The sequence below is a fragment of the Mastigoproctus giganteus genome, chromosome 13 (genome assembly GCF_048544385.1).
Source record: "Mastigoproctus giganteus isolate SK-2022 chromosome 13, ASM4854438v1, whole genome shotgun sequence".
NCBI classification, from domain to species: domain Eukaryota; kingdom Metazoa; phylum Arthropoda; class Arachnida; order Uropygi; family Thelyphonidae; genus Mastigoproctus; species Mastigoproctus giganteus.
In genome coordinates this window covers 124796440-124818345 of record NC_143587.1, presented here as the reverse complement: position 1 = coordinate 124818345, position 21906 = coordinate 124796440, and the positions used below count along the sequence as shown (strand labels likewise).

Here is a 21906-nt window from a genome sequence, read left to right as displayed (position 1 = left end):
ATCCAAAAGATGGTGTTCACAATGAAATACAACTACAGAACCTTCTGTCACTTCTGTAGAAATCTTTCAACAGCATTGCATAGGGTAAAATTTTTAGACTTCTATTCTCAAACTTCAGATCTCTTATTTTTAGCTGAAGGTAGACTGCATGCTAGAGTGTAAATGTCACATCAAAAATCATTCAGTACATAACTTTGTGTTTTGATCATAATACAGCACTACATAAAATTAGAATAGCTAATATTTTAGTCTTTATTAAAAATCATTTAGCACATAATTTTTCATATTCATTCATATAACATATTTTTAGCATCCACTATTGCGCTAGTAGACCGCACACTATAGTGCCAGTAGCGTACTCTCACACGCTAGCATCTGGCAGATGCTGCTGCACCAAACAATGTCTAATAAAATAATTTTCTCATTTTCAGTTGCTTCATCCATTTTTTACTATGTACAAGTACATAAGCATTATGAAAATTCGGTCCCCATTTTAAGTGGAATTTTCTGGAACCAGTTATCCTAGGATAATGAGGATCCCCTGTACTCCATTAATAATAATAATTATGACCATTTTTGAGCAACCGATTATGGTTGTTAATCGAGGAACTATTGTATTATATTTAGCATCATTATGCCCAAATATATATATATATATATATATATTGTGTTCTTATTGAAGATTATGATAATGATATTTGGTTAAGTTTACAGTATTAGGTATTTGTCAGTTTTGCAACGTTAATGCTATTGTACATAGGGCAATTAGACATTATACGTGCATGAAATTATATTGGTCGATTTTATTTAATTAAATGGTATTTATCTGTAGGGAATTAGGTGTATATGGACCAGGCTACCAAGTTAGCAAATGTAAACTAGCTTTAGCCTGGGAGGCCTATAAACATTATATTAATGAAATGGTATTAAAAATAATGATGCTAAATAATGAAAATAACAATAAAAATGATAATAAACAATGTAAATTGCAAATAACATTCCCTCACTTGGCCATCTGTCTGCTACTACATCGGGGGCTTTGAGCAGAACAATAGCCAGCCAGACTAAAGGAATGTCTCATATCTACCCATTTCTGTTGTCCCATACCAGTTTTGCCAGTTATTAATTTTTAAGTGATAGTATTAAACTTAAATTTTAAATTTTACTAATGTAGTTTCAGAAACAGCAAACTGGGATAGCTGACACAAAGCCCAACAGGTATGTATCAGAATAAATGAGAAAGGTTCTTACTTCCTTCTTGTTCTGTGGTGGTCAGACAGAAAATGGGGTCAATTCCTGCCTTCAGGTTGTTTTATATGTTGATAAGATTATACTGCGCAGACATGCCTTTTGTAGATTATGGTGTGACGGTGAAATTGCTGTAAGCAATATATCCTGTGTCAATGCGAGTGTTTTGAAAGCCACGAGAGGGTTTATATTTGTGCTTGTGGGGGGGGGGGGGGTTGCTTCTGATGTCGGAAGGAACCTATATAAATGAAATGATGTGTTTATATCAGTACAAAATGTGTTGTAAAATACAAGAAGTATGTTAATAAAAATGGGTTGCTATCCCCTGGACAGGGCCAGTATAGCTTTTCAAAGGCATAACGACCCGTGTTTGTCAGGGGGGGGATAGCTATGTACATATTTACAGCCTCCTTCAATGTGAATTTTCACCCTGTGTCACCAGGTTTTATACTGTATTAAAATGAAGGGATATAAACGTTATGTGTACAGTATATCTTAGGCACAATTATTTTGTTGTTGGGAGTTTGTATTCGGTGATAATTTCCCATTATTTAGAAAGGGGGGAAGTGTTTGGTAGGCCGGGTTACAGTGCGGTCAGACGACGAGCCTCTTCTGAGCGCAATAAACTCAGGTATCAAAATTGGGAAGTTTTTATCTTATTTGATAATGGACACAGATATTTTTAGACAACCTAGTAGTGGTAAGCTACGGGCCATTTATAGTTCTAAACTGTTTCAGTGTATTTTCAATAAGTGTATAGTGGTTGGCGTTAGGGTGGTGTATGTTGAGGTTCGTAAATATGGCCGCTTTAATATGGTGTCTGCTGTAGTTGGTGGGTTTATTATTCTTGATGAGAGTTTCTATGAGTTTTTTAATTGCTTCCGTTGTGTTATCTAGATTATTGCAGATGTGTATTAACCTGTTTGTTTGATTTCTAATAGTGTTGCCATGGATATGCCTAGCTAGATTGCTCTCCCAGTTGATAAGCTTTATAGCTGGGAAGCTGAAATGGTCTCTCTTACCTAGTGTTGAGTGTAGACATTGTCTTTGGTGATGGTGATTTCGCTGTCGAGATAGTAAGCTTGTAAGTTGCTATTCGGGTTAGCGCGTTCTATGGTTAAATCTGTGGGATAAATTTCCTGGGCCAAAATGCCGAAATTGATGACCAGGACATCATCAATATATCTATAGAATATAATTTCTTCTATGATGTTGTTTTCGAAATAATGCAGGTAAAGGTTGGCCTTGGAGCAGGAACTGCTAACCCCCATGGCTACCCCCCCTAGTCTGTACGTAAATACTGTCTCCCATAAGCAAGTAATTGTTTTTGACATTAAGATTAATAAGGTCGTGCCAATATTGTTTATTGCATTTCATAATGTTTTGATGATTTTCGTAGTAGTGTAAAAGGACTTTAATTAAATTGCCGTGGGATATACTGGTGAAAAGGTTTTTAAAGTCGTAAGTGTATAGGCTTCTGATACTATTGTTTTTGTTTTTGATGTATTCTAAATATTTTTTGTTATTGGAAATAATTTTAGTATTAGTAATTTGGTTGGCTATATAATTTAATTTGTCCTCCATTAAATTACTGGATGGTTTTATGTAGCTGTTTTTACTTGAGGTGATGAACCTTTTTCCAATCGGGACTTTATGGAATTTGGGGATCCAATATATGAATGGGTATTGTGTATTATCTATTTTTAATTTGAGTTTTTTGTGCATAGCTATAATTTTTTTACTAATGCTGCTAAGTGTGTAATTCATAAGCTTGTATGTATCGCTGTGGTTCATCTCCTCTTTAAGCGTGTCAATGTAGAACTTTTTGCAAACAACGCTGAAGTTGTTATTGGCCTTATCTGTATTTGTGATGACGAATTTATTTTGCAGTTCTTTCGTTTTGTAATTAATATTTTTTAGGTTATATTGTTTAACGCATTTTTGTAGTGGTATGATTTCTTTGAATCTGGCCAGAATACATTCTTTGGAAGTATTTATACAACTTTGAAAAGCTTCTACTGGTGTGTTGAATTTGTATGCGGTTTTAAAGGCAAACTGTAGTAGATCCGTGTAAACAGACGTGTGTGTGTTTTTTAGGTTGGATGGGGTGTTGGGTCTAAATTTGGTTCCCTTTTCCATGATCTCTCTTAGTGTGTGATCCTCTACAATGTTAAGGTTGCCTGTGATGATATGGTTGTAATGTGGATCTATGTATTTTTTATATTTGTTTTCCTGGCAGTAGCAGGGTTGGTCTGTGGTGTTCATATTGGCAATGGTATTTTTATAGTTACATGTGGCCATACCACCTATAGGTTTGTTGTATCTGTTTCTAATTTTTATGTTGATGTTTTTAATAGGAAGGTATGTCTTGGTTTTATTGATATCTCTGACGTTGATGTGGTCAAATGAACGATTAAGGAATTTAATAATGCAGTATTCTTGTTTTGTTCTGTCTGGGTAATCAATGCTGATTCTGAATTTAAAAATATCTTCTAGAGTATGGCTGAGATGTATTGTTCTGGATATGGAGTTTTTGGTGAATCTTGATTAATGTTTTTAGTTTGCTGATTTTAAGAGCAAAAAGGGTATTGTGGATGTTTTTTACGTTGATAGGCTCCGTATCCCATTCTGTGAGAAGTTTATCAAAGTCGTTACGGTTTTGTGGCTTACTCCTATTGTTGTTGCTATGTTCTTGTCTAATTTTACAATGTTTTATCCCATTAGTGTGCCTGTTTTTAGTGAGTTGAAAGATAGTATATGTACATTGTTCGGGGCTAGTGTAAGTGAAATTTCTGCAATTAAATCTATTGTTTAATTCATATGGGTAGAAGGATTTATAGAGTAGTATAAACAGGTCTTCCATAATTTCTCTTTTGGCGGTGTTTTCCATTATTGCTAGCATTGCAATGGATATATTAGTGAATTTGTGTTTTTGGAAATGTTTGAGTTCAATTTCATTGGTGTATTTGTCTGTAATGTTGGAGCTGCTGTCTTTCGTGGGGTTTTCGCCGTATTTCTTTATTTGTGAAGGTTTTATCTTATGTGTAGCTCTGTGCTGGTTTGCCCTATATATATATTGTATTCCGCATATTTTGCATGTAATAAGGTATATGACATTTTTTGTATGGCAAAAAAATGGTGTATTATCGGAGGTTTGCTGATGCTGGCTATGCATGTATGGACATGTTTTGCATAGTTTACTGTTACATTTTTTAAATTTTAGCTGACTCTGGTGGCGTAGACTATCAACGTAGTCTTTGATGTGTGGGAAATTGTAGTCTTTAGTTTAAATTTGTAGTCAAAGGGTTTCATTTTATTCACTTGTAGTGTGGCAGCATTGTATGTTATATGACCATTTTCAGGAAATGTTGGGTCCTGTGTGGTCATGTCTAATCCCGAGGTACAATTTATGCTGTAGTACCCATACAGCATGTTGTTCCTATATATAGTATTGTTCATGTTTAATAAGAAATTATGATGTTTTTATGATATACGAAAATATAAGACCCAGGTTCCATGTAATTACACTTTATTACCTTTATTGATGGAGTTTTACAAATTTTGCTCAAATTATTAGTTTTAATTGTTAACCTCATTATCACTGTAGTCCCAGGAGCTGGCTAGCAAAGCTGGGTACTAGCAGAGTAAATTATATTGTGTTCTTATTGAAGATTATGATAATGATATCTAGTTAAGTTTACAGTATTAGGTATTTGTCAGTAGCAGACAGATGGCCAAGTGAGGGAATGTTATTTGCAATTCACATTTTTTATTATCATTTTATTGTTATTTTTATTATTTAGCATCATATTATTTTTAATACCATTTCATTAATATAACGTTTATAGGCCTCCCAGGCTAAAGCTAGTTTACATTTGCTAACTTGGTAGCCTGGTCCATATACACCTAATTCCCTACAGATAAATACCATTTAATTAAATTAAATTAAAACCAATATATATATATATATATATATATATATATATATATATAAAAAAACCCTCAATAGTTACTGGTCCTGTTATGATGTTTTAAGCCTGGCCCATATTTCTTTGGGATTTTTTTATATTAAATGACTTATTGAGATTGCAAAACAGAAATTTTACAAAACACAGACTCAAAGCAGGAAGGAAAAAAGAGGTTTAAGTTTTTTCATCTAATTCTACTTCACATTTCAATAACTATTTAAAACTGCATAAAAAAACATGGAGTCAAGTGTCAATTTTAATAAACTGAGTATTTATTTCACATAATGCCTTTCAGTATACATTTATAACTTGTTATAACTGTGCACCTTTTCAAATAATAAAATATTTTTTACAAATCACCTGTACTGACTGACTGAATTCCTAACTGAGGTAACTGAGGTAAAGAGAATACCAATAATTTTGAATCCTGTTTGTTTGTATCATTTTATATATATGAAACTGTACATTCACCTGGGAAAAACACTAAACCATATAAAGCAATGAATCTATAGTAATATGTGCCACATCTCTTGAGAAAATAAAATAACAGCCATAAAATTTTCCACAAAACCCATTTACACCAATGTGAGAGAGTTTACGATGGCAGAAAAGTATTGAATAAATACCAAAAAAGTACTAATATATGTAACGTTTAGGCCAGTAAAACTGTACACAACAGTAAATGGGACCAATATATTTTATAGAACCAAAAACCAAGTTGTTCAAGCTATGCAATACTCGATGTGAAAATGACTGGACTATATACTTACTACTTTAATTTTCATACCATGAAGAGCCTTATGATTACTTGGTTCCAGAAGATTTGTTTTACTGCAAAGTAAACGAATGTTAGAAGACTCGTTCAGTAGGATCTACAAGAATCTACATATAAAATAATGATAATATTATAACGAATTCCAATTTTCTCATTCAGAATCTGTAAATGAGAATGTGAATCCAAAAGTTAGAAATGGTGTGGTAATAAAAATCTCTTAGAGGAAATTTTTGCACCGAACCTAAAAATTGTGTATACGAAAAACCATGCCCTTACATGCATAAGAGAGTCCTTATCATAAAACAAAATTCAAGTCATTCATTTCATTTAGAAAAGCGGGTAGAAGTATACCCCGAATATTTTCTAACAGAATTTGAATGGAATGGTCATGACAAATGATGACGGTAAATTCTCAAGGTTAAAATGAACTTAAACAAAACTTGAAATAACTGAAATAAAGATGCAAACTCAGGATGTGATAAATACATAGTACAACACCTAAGAAGCAGAAAATACTTCAGTTAACTATTCACTGCATTAACTGGTGCAGAAGTTTAAATTTCAAAACTAAAGAGATCAATAAAATTTTGAAAATCTGCTGCACAAAGTTGAAAATTAAGAAACATTTCTATTTGCTACTAGCTAAGATCCTGGGATTAAAAAATTTTTTTTTCATTAATCAATACATTTCAGAGAAAAATGTTCAAGAGGAAAATACACACTCATCCCTTTTTTTAAATCTTGTTAAAATATACCAGTGCTGAACAAGCACTGGTGTATTTGAACAATGACCACTAGTTACTGACAGACAATAATTTACAACTTCTCACATTACTGTATTAATGTTGGACCACAGTAGTAAGGTATTCTTCTGCATTCTTCCTGAGGAGGGGGGAAGCAAACTATCCTTAGAAAATACATATCCTACAATATCCTACAGCGATAATACAAAACCAACATGTTGACATTTGATTTCAGCTGCTGCCTGTAGAAAAAAATTTCCAATTAGAGAAAGGCACAAACAGTAATAGAAAACTTTCCCTACCAATTTCAACAGATTCTCTAGGACAGTATAATAATGAATTCCAGATAAGAAAAACAAGTTAGTTAATCAACACAGTGCATTAGATTTCAGACACATCAACAAATAGTGATAATCCTTGATTTATAGTAAAAAAATATAAAAAAATAAATAAATAAAACTTTTATGCATGAACTGAGAACAAATATTTGGTTTTGGGCATCCAGCATATTGTCCATTCATTTCTCCAACCAGTACATGGCAACAAACATAATATCCAGCGCTTTAGCTACAATATATGGATAACCTATGCAATATATATGAAAAAAATTTATATATAATAACTGTCTGAATTCAATAAAATTTGGGAAGGCTCAACAAATTGTTCTAACAGTGTGAAATATAAAATTTCATGAAAATCTACCTGCTGGGAGTCAAATTATTACATGTGGATGGATGGGTAAAAAATAATAATTGTCAGGTTTCTATTGATCTGATTTTAATTAAATTTTGGATGGTTTGAAAAATCTAAAAGGCTCAAAGATAAAATTTTATGAAAATCAATGTATTAGGAGCTGAACTGCTACATGCAGGTGGATGGACAAACAAAATGTGAAGACAATAGGTGCATTACATACATATTCGAACATGCCTAAAAAAGCTGTTACATAAAAGTTCCTCTCTGAATACAAAGAACAGTTGATTATCAGTTAATCTCCAAGAAATTTAGGGCTATCCATGTAATATTTAACTTGCCAAAGAGTCTACTGTGTTCCTTGGAATTGGGCATGTGGAACAATTTTTTTGTACAAATTAAAATACTGCATTTATTATGTGGCTATTTACAAATATTTCTTATAATTTTTTCCCTGGTCAATATGACAAAATCTATAAATGAAATTACTTATAAATCAGATAATATGTACCAAAATGCTATTATATTAATTGAATTTCAATTTCTTTGTATTCAATATTTAAAAGTAGCAAAATTATTAAAAGTTTTAGAATAAGGATTATTTTACAACTCACATGTGGCATAACCTTTGTTACAGTCAACAAGACAGTTTTCAATGTGGTTCCATTGTAAATCTGTAGCACTTATTCTAGTCATTTTAAGCAGAGAACAATCTTTTCTCAAAGGAAGTGAAAAATCCTGTATTTGAAACGAATGTTTTTGTTCATTTTCATTAAAAAAGTAATCTATTTTCCTTAAAATATAATTTTTTTTTAAAAATTTGATAATGTAATTTTAAAATCACTTTAAAATTACATTATCAAATTTATTTGTTTTCTTTCCCGTGTCTGCAAAGATGGCTGAAATTTCTAACTTTACAAATGCACTGCTCAAAAAAGTTTCTATGCTTCAAGTTTGGTTTATAGAATTAGATAAACAAGAAAAATGAGTCATGATGGACAGCAAATAATTTCTAACCAAAGAATTTGAAAATATTGCCTTAGCAATGCCAACAGATATAACATCTACAGCATCCAAAGCATCAACATTTTTTAAAGAATCAAAGTTTTTTGGTATAAAACAGTGCTGGCCACAACTGCTCATTAATTTTTCAAAATGGGCTCAGGTAGAAGATGAAAACGCAGGTTGCATATCTGTATAAATGGCTATGCACGTAGAGGCTTTTATACAAGTCTTTTTTAACACAAGAATAAGGCAATGGTATTAGTCCACATCTTGAGTAATGTATACAGGTCTCAAAGTGTCATTTTAGGAACAATGCAGATCTGCTTAAATGGGTGAAGAGGACAACAAGATTAGTAAGAAAAACAAATGAGTACTCTTACCAAGAAAGTCTTCATTTCTGAAAATTGCAGAATCTGGAAACTAAGTACCTGAAGGAGTTCTGATTGAGGTGTTTAATGCTTTGAATAGATTGAATAAGCTACATATTGACAGCATCTTTACTTTTGCTAAGACAACACACACGCAAGTGAGCAAAAATTTAAATTGAAAAGGGGTAATTAGAATAAATTTAAGGATTAGACAAATCATCAGAGGGGATGGATAGATGATGAAAATTTTTTTTTGGTTGATGCTTTATTAGCCTACTTCTTATCATTTACCACTACTAATACTAAGAAAACTTAATTAACCTGACCAAATTTCTCCCAGCCCACATAAGCCTTGTACTAAGCAAGTAATATGGATTGGGTTTGAAGAGAAAGTCTGTAATGTAGCAGCTGCTTTTATCATAAACAGAGCAATGTCACTAACAAAGCTGTAGACTTTTTGAATAGGTTGATTCTAAGTCTGGCCAAAATAACTGCAAATAATCATTTGAAAATCTTGTAACTGTAGAATGACTCACCTTTCTGAGAACCTTACATGCAGGAAAATGCAAATTAAAAGGTTCTGCATCCATTTCCCTACACCAAATGCATAATAATATAACAGATACAAGCATCTATCATTTCATCAGCAGACATGCAGATGAACTTTCTCCGATATCTTGAAGAATTTTGATTTTGTGAATAATGTCATCACAAATAGAACTACAATATTTCTTCCTCAAGTATTTATCCGAAATGTTTTGATTTATATAATTTTTTTTATTCATCATCAAATGATTTTTAAAAACATCATTTGAAAACTCAACTGCTTTATTTATTGAAAGAAATACTACTGCTTACAAAAGTGATAAAGATTCACTGAAAATCATTTTTCTCTTTTCTTGAGATACATGGCAACTCTTCCTTGCTTTTTTTCCCTTTTTGTCGCTACAATCCACAATGTTGCTTTCACATGGATTGCTTGTTACAAACACAAAAAGGCCAACCGGGCTAGCCGGGTGGGTAAAGTGCCTACCTGGCAACCCAAAGGTCGCAGGTTTGATTCCCGCCTCGGGCTTGGATCAAGGTACTGCAAAAACCTTGGGAGGTGCATTATGGCCACAGAAGCCTATTCGCCAACAACTACCAAAAAAAAAAAAAAAAGATAATTACTGCCATCCACAGTAAAATCTTTTCCATGATTCTATAAGTTTAACAGCAGACTGAATTTTGGCATTTTGAAAGCAAGCTCAAACTGCCTATTCTGTTCTACTTTTTTTATAGCAAAAAGGAACTACTACAAATACATGTAAAAAGAATATGCTTTCATCATATGTTAAAATATGATGAAAATCATTCATGGTCGACATGAAAAAACACATTAGTGGTGAATGATCATGTTTTTCCAGAATGTTATTGCAACACTGTGATGTTTTCAATGGCTGAAATCATGATTTTGAGTTTAATATCTAAAAAACTATTCAAATTAAAAATCAAATATGTGGAATGTATTATAAGCATTTATATGCACTAAAGTTTAAAACAGCCATAATATACATTTAGATATGAAAATAAATGCCTAAAAATAACAAATACCCAATGACAGTAGTTTTTTCTATATAACATAAGTTATCACACTATCGATTTTCATACCCTCATTTCTAAGTTTGTAGCAGGGGTGGCCAATCTGTGGCACATGCAACTGTTGTTAGTGGCATGCCTCCTGATGGGAAAAAATAATATAAAATATTATACACCAAATTTAATGAATCAGAAATGAAGCCCCCCCTCCCCCCCACACAGTTTAAATTTTACTTTTATTGCCAGAAATTGTGGCCTGGGGCTTCAATGTGATGGGAATCTAAGACTTGCATCTACTGCCTTTTTAACATTAATTTAGAATAGGCAAGTGGGACCTTAGTAAGTGCCACATAACATCCATTCTGTAAGGACAAACATTTATTCATTAAACTAGATTAAATCGACTTTTTAAATATGAAATTGTTTCATGGTTAGTATTTACTGCTTTTTAGCATAAGTACACTGAAAGGACAGAATTCAAAAGATACCTGGTTCCTGAGCAATGTGCCGCTGTCATCCCTCTCGCTAGTAGACGAACCCACCGCTTGGCAGGTATATAGGTACACTGCATTCACATAGATGGTAATTTGATGTCAAAATGGATAAACGTCGTGAGTTACTGACTTAGAACGATGGATGATAGCGAGTACCCGAAGCACGGGTCACTATCGTGGAGGTGGTACAGAAATTGCACTATCCCCAATCGACAGTATCAAGGGTGTATCGGAAATATGCCACTTCCAGAATAATATCTCATCGTGGACAGCGCTGTGGGTGGAGAAAGGTGGTGGATGAACGTGGTCTGTCTCTCATTGCTTCAGCCAACAGGAGAGCAACAGTCACACAAATCCGCTGACTTCAATGAGGGAGGTGTCAGAAATGTCACCACCAAGACCATCAGGCAATCAGTAGTTGCAATAGGTTATGGGAGCAGCCTACTCACCAGTGCCCCATTGCTAACACCATGACACAGGACTCTAAGCCTCAATTGGGCAAAAGAACAGTGGCATTGGACCTTGGATGATTGGAGACAGGTCTCCTGGTCTGATGAGTCCCGTTTCCAGTTATTTCAAACAGATGGGAGGGTGCATATCTGGCGGAAACTGCACAAAGCTATGCATCTGTCATGTCAACAAGGAACTATTCAGGCAGGTGGACGGTCGGTAATGGTATGGGGCATGTTCAACCGGCACATGTTGGGACCTCTGGCATGTCTAGTCGCATCTCTGAATAGTCCAGGTTACGTGCCCATCCTTGCAGGCCATCTGCATCCCTTCATGATCATCGTGCACCCACAGGGCAATGGACTCTTCCAGCAAGACAATGAGCCTCCCCACAGAGCCGTGGTGATTAGAACATGGTTCGAAGAGCATTCCATAGATTTTACCACCATGGAATGGCCTCCCCCATTCACCGGACATGAACCCTGTGGAAAGGTCTGTTCGAGCTTTGGATCCTCCACCAGGAATGTGATGGAATTATGGACAGCGGTGCAGCAAGCATGGATGGAAATACCTGTGTAATGCTTTCGTGAACTAGTGGACTCAATGCCACGCTGTGTGACTGCCCTTATCTGGGCAAAAGATGGACCTACACATTACTAGGTAGGTATCCCATGATTTCTGTCCACTGAGTGTAAGCAGGGCATTAGTGAGCTCCACATGTAAGGAGAAAAGTTCATTCATTAACAGATTAAATTTATTTCATCATTCATTTTAGTTCATTCATTAACAGATTTAAATTAAATTCATTCATTACCGATATTAAATTTATTTTCTAAATGTAATTTTTTTTACATTTGCTTAGCACAAAATTCCTTTACGTAATTAGAAAAAAAATCAAACCAGGTGGGGGGGGGGGGGTAGTGCACCCAGATATTTTTCTTGGAGGAGGGGAGTCATATGCTTCACATTGGCTGCTTTCACAAGCATCAACAAATTACAGTATAATTATATAATACAAAACAATGTTGTCTTGTGGATGGGAATATCAATTCCAGTTGGTTCTGGATCTGCCTCTAAGGCACTTAATGTATTTCCAATATATGGGGCACACTGCAAGAAAAGGGCAGCCACCCCTGGTTTATAACTTGGCCTCTAATACTATTTTTGCTGTAAAATAAAATATTATACTTAACAGGTTTTTTTCTTTAAACTTAACTTTCATAACCTGAGTTACAAGGTAGTTTTCTGCAGCATCTTGGAAAAACAAAATTATAGAAAAATATTCGTTATTATTATTTTTTTTTTCTCCCCAGAAATACCCATAGTTCTATAACTATTGCGAATCAGACGTTTTGAAAACAGAAAAAAGAGCTATCTGCATGCTGATATAACATTTTTCACTCAGAACAATCTCAGGAATAACCTCCTGAAGTTACATTTAGGTCACTTTGCTTTCTTTTTCTGGGCTGAGTAGCATACATAATAGCTTAAAAAGCACAACTTGACTGACCTATGTGAAGTGTATAACCCATGTAAATTGATTATACGCACTACCCCCCAACCTTCTACTAACTGCCTTACACATATACAATAATTTATTTTTTGATCTTTCTATATCTCACTTGTATCCTGTAGAAAATAAACACTAAATTTTACCATAAGTAATGGTGTGAGCCATCACTTATTATATCTGAAAACTTACATAACTCAAAATATGTCCTTTAAAAGAATTATCTGATATTTTATTCATTCGTTTATTTATATGCATTTAGAGCTGAGCTTCAAGTTTAAATAAATTAAATAAATTTTTGTTTATTCTTGTTATGGCCCAGGTCCAAAGAGTTTATATATTCATTGTGACTGCAAAAAAGTCTGAATGAATTATTCAGGGCAGCCAGGTTTTCAGCAAAACAGTTCACAACGGATCATGCATTTTTTGTGACAGCATATGGGACCAAAACCCAAAATCTCCTTACCTGTGGCTATACAAGCTAACCACTGCACCACATTCAGCCCAATATGGCATATGTGTAAAAAAACTAACTCACTTTGTAAACTGTTCATTTAGATGCGATGAAAGTTATATGAAATGAGTAAAAAGAATAAATTCAAAGTAAAAATTAAATATACATTTTAAGGCAACAAACAATACCAGTGAATGTCCTAATTCATCAAATAAAATTCTAAAAAAACTAGTGCCAATAGCTATTATTCTTTCAATAATACACATGCATATTTACATTTTGCACATTCTAGTACTGGTGAGGACATGTAAATTTATGTTTTCCAAGGTCATTTATATATGATTCAAATATGATTATAATTTGAATTATATATGAAATAACATTTCATATATGATACAAATAAGACATCTGTTAATGTTTTAAAATCTTTAAAAATTTGTTATTTAACTTCTGGCAATAATTTAACTCTAATGTTGAGCAATCAGATCCAAAGCCTTCTTCTTTACAAACTTTCAAAATTTTGTGAAGAAACTCATGAAATTCTGAAGAAACTGCTAATCGAAAAAAATATATGGGGGAAAAGGGGATATGCATGCATGCTACAAATTCACTTGTGAAAGTGACTAAAGTATAACAAAAGGCAACAGGGATTAAAAAAAAGCTATTCTGGTACATGGAGCTCCTCTCACTGGCTGTGGAAAAAGACACATTACACAACTGTGTTATGAAATCAACCTGACTGTACATTTTTAGCAACAATGAAAATTTAGTACAACAGTATTTTATTGTTATTGAAAATACTGAATATATTTAAAGTGTATTAAGACATATTTCACAACTGTCAGATGGGGAAATGTCTGTCTGACTGAGTTTTTACGAAAAAAAAAAAAAAAAAAACCATTCAGTAGATTAGTACTTTATTGACATCGAGATTTGTAAGTCAAAAGTAATCCAATATAAAAAATAATTTATTTGAAAAAGCAGGATGCGAAAGCCAAAGAAACATCAGTTTAATTTAAAGTTCCCCATGGTCAATATTAGGAGAATGTTCTTTTGAGATGCCATATAAACTGATCTTAGTATGACTATAACTAGACATGGAACTTCTTTTGTGGTATGCTAGTGTTTTGTGCATGTTTGGTGGATTTTGCTATCTTCACTATAAAAAAACAGTGAATGTTTCCAGAAGTTGCAAAAGTGCTGAAATTAGTATTATACAGTGTCAGGAAGCCAACTTTGAAGGAGATCCATCTGAATAGCTAGTAAGCTTCATGATTTCCAAAATATAAACTGTTTAATTACACCTCTTCTATTACAGTTAATTCCACTATGTAAAAATTTTCAATGAGGTTCTGCCTAATGCACTTCCTGGTTTTTGTGAATTTGGATATGTTGATTATGAATGACTTTAGATTTGCTTAGCATCAATGGTTTGCCTAGAAATGAAAAAAAAAGTAAATATGCAATAATAATATACCAAATTTATTAATAATGTTCAACTTCTTTCCAAAACAGAGTATTCATGTTTGCTAGAACAAAAAAAAAAAAAACCCTCAAAATTGTACATCTGAATATCTTTGCCTTTTGTGGTCAGTCCTGAACCAAGAACCAGATGTAGTCCCTCATTGTAGTTTTATTCCACCTCTCTGTTAACTCTTCTCCATTGATTGTATGTAATGGTGCAATCCCTCCCCATGCTCTTCACTATAACACTGTCCAGATTTGTCCTGAAAAACTTTTAGAATGACCATACTTGACTTTATTTAACACATGCCTCACATTTTTTTAGTCTTTAATATAAGCGTGAAACAGGAATCAGTGGGTTTGTATTCCCACTGTGAAGTAACACAGCTTTCACACTTTTACCTGAACTGTCTATACAGATTGAACCATTCTGGATTGTGACTAAATACCAATTTTTTTTGTATGTTGTTGTGGGTTTTGTGGTTTAACAGCACAAGGGGCTCTTTGGCCAAGCTGTGCCTGTTCAAGATTTGTTTAATTCTATTAGTCCAAAATATGGTTAGATACAGTTATAGAGATGGATGCACTTTAGATATTGAAACTAGTCATCAAGATGACCTCATTTCCAAGAACAGGTAAACAGGTCTGGAAAACAAGATGCAGGGTATTTCAGAGACTGTTGGGAGTTATTGCGGTACAAGTAAACACATGGGTTGTGTTAGGGTAGCTAAGAATAGGAACAAGTGCATGTATACTTGCGTATATGCCAATGCTAGGAGTTTGGTAAGTAAATTTGATAAATGTAAAGTACTACATATGGGAAACAGCAACCCCAGAGCAATGTATCACCTCTGTGGTACTACACTGACAGTGGCAGAGAATGAAAAGGACCTGGGGGTAATTGTGCAGGCAGATATGAAGTTCTCTGAGCAGTGCAGACGGGCTGCAAGAGTAACTCACGGTGTCTTGTCAATGATATACAGCAATTTTTCTAGCAGGGATAAGGAGTGATTATCCCCTTGTATAAGGCAGTGGTGAGGCCACACCTTGAGTACTGTATACAGGTCTGGAGGCTTCATTTCAAGAAGGATGTAGAGCTGCTGGAACGAATACAGAGAAGGGCAACAAGATTAGTGAATGGAACAAAGGGTTGCTATTACGAAGAAAGGCTTAAGCTCTGCAAATTGCAGCTTCTGGAGACTAGGCACCTGGCGATCTGATTGAGGTGTATAAGGCCTTGAATGGATTGAGCATGCTCAATGCTGATGGGATTCTTCCTCTTGCTTAGATTAAAAACCTGAGGGGGGCAGAGATTCAAACTGAGGAAAGACAGTTGTACAATAGATGTGTGGAAGTTGCCTTTAGCCAGCGTGTAGTTGATTGCTGGAACAAACTTCTATCTGTTGTGTGTGTGTGGAAGTTGACAGCTTAAATAAATTCAAGGCAGAACTAGATAAACATTTGGAACAAATGGATCAGTGAAATGGGAAGGGTTTTTTTTTTTTTTTTTTTTTTGGCAGATGCTGTATAAGCTTGCTTTCTTGCATCATGTGCCTCTACTAATGCTAATCTGATCTACCATACTACATTAAAAACACATGTTTAAAACTAATTATGGATTGCATTAATGGGATGATTTTGTCTTTTAACAGTCCCAGGTAGCTTTCACCTGTCACATTTACTCGGAAGGAAAAAAGTGCAAGAAGACCTCATGTTCAAATTCCAGCACAGACTGTCAAAGCTAGAAGTGCTTAAATCCTTAAATCTTTATTAAAGAATAAACAGGAATTGTTAAAAGAGTAATAAACACAATTATGGAGATTAATAGTTCCAATTAGTTTAACAATTGTTTCATCAGTTGACAAAATGTCAATAATATGTGGGTTTGTAATAATACTCATGGCCAAAAACCGTGCAGCAATTCCACTCTTCTATCTGGGTTCTCCTCATTCAAACTTTGTAGCAATGTGGGATGGGATGATAAACCTCGTATTTAAGTTTCTTTATGATTCTATTTAAGCTTATTTTGGGTATGTATTAGTTCCAAACTTCACTTTCCTTGAGATTTTTCTGGACTTCTTTAATATCATCTCTTACAAGTTTCAAATTGGAATATGTCTTTGAGATATAAGGTCTACCAAGTTCTGGTAGACTGTGCACTGTTTCCACTTCACACGTTGTCATGGTCTTTACTGTGGGAGGTTTATGTTCAAAAAATTTGTTGATTTGGTGTGCAACTTCTGTAGCACTGTCACATTTTGCATACCACTTCACAATTTCAATCCTTTCCATCATTGTGAGGCTCATAGTAATTTCCCTATGTTCCAATTATTCTAAATCAATTTAAAAAAAAGATTTAAAGCAATTTTTCAAATAATTTACACATATTTACATCAGCAGTTATTCAAAAATAATTTTCTTACTTATGGACCATCCTGTATATTTTCTTGGATTCAGCCCAAGAAAACATTTATAGTTACTGCGAAATAACCGAACTGCCAAGTAGTCACTGCTAAAATAACATCCATAATTTTATTACTGCTAATCTTCTGAAAATGGAAAATGGCTGGGAGGACTAACTTGTCTTTCTTATGCTTCTGTGGCTAACAGGATTTGAATTATGTTAAAAAAATAATGCAATGGTCTTATTGCTCATAACAGAATAAAAACTTTGCCTCCTGGCCTTGAAATACTCTCATACAGATTAACAAAAGTAGTGATCACTCATTGTGAAGACAAAGTTTATTTATATTACATGAAGTAGGCAGTTTAAATGCTGTTGGCTTCAAAACACATAGTAATAGTGGCATGTGATACAAGAAAGCAAGTGTATGAGCTTATGTAGCATTAGCCAAAAAATAAATAAATAAATAAAATAATAATAAAAAAAAACAAGAAAACAATTTCACGCAACCATTCCCTCTAAAAGTTTGTCCAGTTCCTCCTTGAATTTATTTAAGATATCAACTTCCACGACAGATGGAAGTTTGTTCCAGCAATTAACCACCAGCTGGCTAAATTCAAATTTCCACACGTCTATTCTATATGAAACAGTACAAAGTCTACACTTGGTAGACCTTATGATAATTTCAACAGATTAACCTTCTGGTAATGCCATTTGTTAGCTTAGCCATTAGTTACTGGTAAACCACCAGTTTAAAAGGATTTAGTTCTAATGAGAGATTCCATTGTCAAGGAAATAGATAATGTTTTTGTAGTAAGGGCACGTGGAATAAAAACAGTGTGAATTAATGATGTCGCCAACAGATTTTCAGATTTGAAAGGAGTAAAGAGAGCATTATAATTCATGTGGGGGTCTAATGATATTTGTTGGATAAATATCATAGAACCATGTTGAAAAATGACATGACCCAGGTCAGAACATGTCCACAATTCTGCCCAAGCACGATAGGACAGAATACATGCTGAAAGGTGGGGCAAGGTATTTTGCCAGTATATTGGCGATACCTTAAGGGTTTAGGGAAACTAATAGTTGGGTGGGGGGGGGAGAAGGGATGATATGAGTCAAAGTAATGCTTGAAGGCATTAGCATTAGTAGAGGCATTTGATGCAAGAAAGCAAGCTTATGTAGCATCAGCGAAAAAAAAAAAAAAAAAACCACTTCCACTTCACCCCCCTGTTCGTTCAAAATACATGTCCAGCTGAGCCTTAAACTTATTTAGGCTATCAACCTCCACCACAAGGGATGGAAGTCTGTTCCACCAACCAACCACCCGCTGGCTAAAGGCAAATTTCCGCACGTCTATCCTACATCTGTCTTTCCTCAATTTGAATTTATGCCCTCTCAGGTGATTTTTCTGAGCTAGAGGAAGAATCCCATCAGCATTGAGCATGCTTAAACCATTCAAGGCTTTATACACCTCTATCAGATCACCTCGCTGGTGCCTAGTCTCCAGACACTGTAATTTGCAAAACTTAAGCCTTTCTTCGTAAGAGCACCCCTTTGTTCCATTCACTAATCTTGTTGCCCTTCTCTGTACTCGTTCCAGCAGCTCTACATCCTTCTTGAAATGAGGCCTCCAGACCTGTATACAGTACTCTAGGTGTGGCCTGACCATCGCCTTATACAATGGAATAATCACCTCCTTATCCCTGCTGGAAAAATTCCTGTATATCATTGACAATACTCCATGAGCTACTCTTGCAGCCCGTCTGCACTGCTCAGAGAACTTCATATCTGCCTGCACAACCACCCCCAAGTCCCTTTCATTCTCTACCACTGTCAGTGTTGTACCACAGAGTTGATACGTTGCTCTGGGGTTGCTGTTTCCCATGTGTAGTACTTTACATTTGTCAATGTTAAACTTCATTTGCCACCTCTCAGCCCATCTGCTCAACCTTTCCAGATCCTGTTGCAGCAGCATAGTGTCAGTAGTGTCCTTGACAACCCTGCCAACCTTTGTATCGTCTGCAAACTTGGACATTAAGCCCGATATACCATCATCAATATCATTTATAAATACAGAAAACAATAATGGACCCAACACTGAGCCCTGAGGGACTCCACTAATAACATCAGTCCACGATGAGCAGTGTCCATTGATTACCACTCTCTGTCTTCTCCCCCTCAACCACCCCTTTATCCATAGCAGCAATTTGCCTCCAATGTCACACTGCTCCAATTTGTGTAGCAGTCTTCCATGTGCAACAGTATCAAAAGCCTTTCTAAGATCTAAGTATATAATATCAAAGTTATTCCCTGCATCCAGTTCTTTTGTGACTGCATCATAGTATCCAATCAAGTTGGTCAGGCAAGACTTCCCCTTAACAAAACCATGCTGTGTCTGAGCTATAACTGAAGTCTTGTCTAAATGATCCTGCAGTGCTTCTTTAACCAGTGCCTCCATTAATTTTCCTGGAACAGACGTTAAGCTCACAGGTCTATAATTACTTGTGTCAGCCTTTGATCCTCCTTTGTGAATTGGGGTCACATTTGCACATTTCCAGTCTATGGGTACCTCCTCTGAGTCCAAGGAAGCTCTCATAATTATGGCTAAGGGTTTGCTTACTTCCTTTGCTGCCTCCTTTAATATAACTGGATAGATCCCATCCACCCCGGGTGCCTTTCTTGTGTTTATCTTCAACAGTTTCTCCTCCACTTTACTCCCAGTTATTTCAAGATTCTGTAGCTTACTGCTAGAGTTGAATACACCTCTGGCATTCCCCTCGCTGAATACCTCCTCATGTGTGAATGTCGATGCAAAATATTCATTTAGTTTGTTAGCTACCTTAGCAGGATCATCAACACTTGACCCATCAATATCAAGTGGACCAATCTGATTCATCCCCTTCCTTCTAGAGTTTACATAAGTAAAGAACTCTTTGCTGTTTTTCTTTGCATCCCTTGCCAAAGATTTCTCGTAATCTGCCTTCGCCTGCCTAACCTCCTTTGTAACTTGGTTACAGATCAACTTGTATCTATCATAGGCTTCTGTGTCATGTGTTAATTTGTATGTATCCCATGCATTTTTCTTCTCTGCCATATGCCTCATTAGTTCATCTGACATCCATTTTGGCCTAAACCTTGAACAATATTTCTTAGTTGGTATGTAAAGCCTAGTAGCTTCCAAGATAAGTTCTTTGAATGCTTCCCATTTTGAATTTGCTGTTGGTAACATCATCAGTTGGTCCCACTGTATAGAATTTAAATACTGTCTCAGTCCATCGTAGTCGCCTTTACGGAAGCAATAACCCTTCCCTTTACCCCTAATGGTAGTTACCTCTTTGAGTAAATCCCACTTCAGCACACTGTGATCACTGCCACCTAGTGGTTCATTTATCTGCAGATTCTTAATGCATGAAGAATCACTGCTGATAATCAAATCAAGAGTATTACTCCCTCTAGTTGCCTCCCGAACATGCTGATGTAGAAAACAATCATCCAATAAATCCACAAAAGCCCTGCTAGTGTGTGAGTAACCAGCCCCCAAAATCCAGTCAATATCTGGGAAATTAAAATCTCCCATTATAAGACACTCTGATTTACTGGCCCACTCTATTTCCCTGTACAGTTCCTTATTATACTCATCAGAGTCATTAGGCCTATAGCACACTCCTACTCTCAATTTTGATCTCCCAATGTTTATGTCACACCAAACTGACTCCACACTGCACTGTCCAGCGATGTCGACTGGCTTCACTTCCTTGGTTTTTATGTGTTTCTTAACTAATAGCATAACACCTCCCCCCTTCCTATCCTTTCTGTAGACGTTGTACTCCCCAAATTGCAATTCCGCATCCCTTATATCTGTGTGACACCACGTCTCTGATATCCCAACAATATCTGCCTTCGATGTTTTGAGCAATACCTCAAATTCATCAAATTTATTTACTAAACTCCTAGCATTGGTGTACACGAAAGTATACCTGCACCTGTTTCTATTCTTAGCTACCCTAACACAACCCATGTGTTTACTTGTATCGCAATGACTCCCAGCAGTCTCTGAAATATCCTGCATCTTGTTTTTCAGGCTTCTGCCCATTCTAATAGAAGCAGTGCAAGAATCTCTTTCACCTCTGCCAGTGGCTACTGTCAATCTATTGGTCTTTGTCTCCCCCCAAGCTAGCAGTTTTCCGACCCACCTAACACTGCCTCGATAGCATCAGCAAATATTCTTGCACCCTTTCTATTTAAGTGTATCCCATCCCTGTAGAAGCAATCTCTCCTGTTAACAAGTACAGTCCAGGCTGAAAAAAATTCTACCCCTTGAGCCTTGCACAATCTTTCCAGGGCCGAATTGATCGACAAGGCTCTCATCATATACTCCCTCCTATCGTGACATCTCAGGAGTTCTTGTTTGCCATTTAAATTAAGCAAGGGGTCAGAAGGTAAAGCTTGGAAACAAGTATAAATAACTACTCTAGAAATTGTTAAAATTAAACAGAGAAAAGGAACGCAGATTGAATGGGATCCATCCAGTTATATTAGGCAGTAAAGGCAGCAAGCAAACCATTAGCCATAATTATGAGTGCATTCTCGGACTCGGGGAAAGTCTCCATGGACTGGGGGATGTGCAAATGTATCCCCAATTCACAAAGGAGGGGAGGATTTCGAAGGGTAACATGAGTAATTACAGCACTGTTAGTTTAACTTCTGTTCCTGGGAAAATAATGGAGTCACTGGTTAAAGATGCAT

The 21906-nt window shown here is 35.3% G+C and overlaps 1 protein-coding gene across 6 annotated transcripts in view; it reads right to left on the bottom strand.

Annotated features, from left to right (window-relative positions):
• CSN1b (COP9 signalosome subunit 1b) overlaps positions 1–21906 on the bottom strand; it is a 400996-nt gene that overhangs the window by 85479 nt on the left and 293611 nt on the right. The window contains exon 14 of one of the 6 annotated variants that reach the window (XM_090387803.1): positions 6708–6976. The exons of 4 other annotated variants lie outside the window; for them this stretch is intronic. In XM_090387803.1, coding sequence (XP_090243929.1) covers positions 6926–6976 — 51 coding nt within the window. In that variant the 3' untranslated portion in view covers positions 6708–6925. Of the gene's footprint in view, positions 1–6707; positions 6977–14404; positions 14723–21906 lie in introns of those variants that run through there. One more of the 6 variants, XM_090387805.1, reaches the window with a different exon arrangement.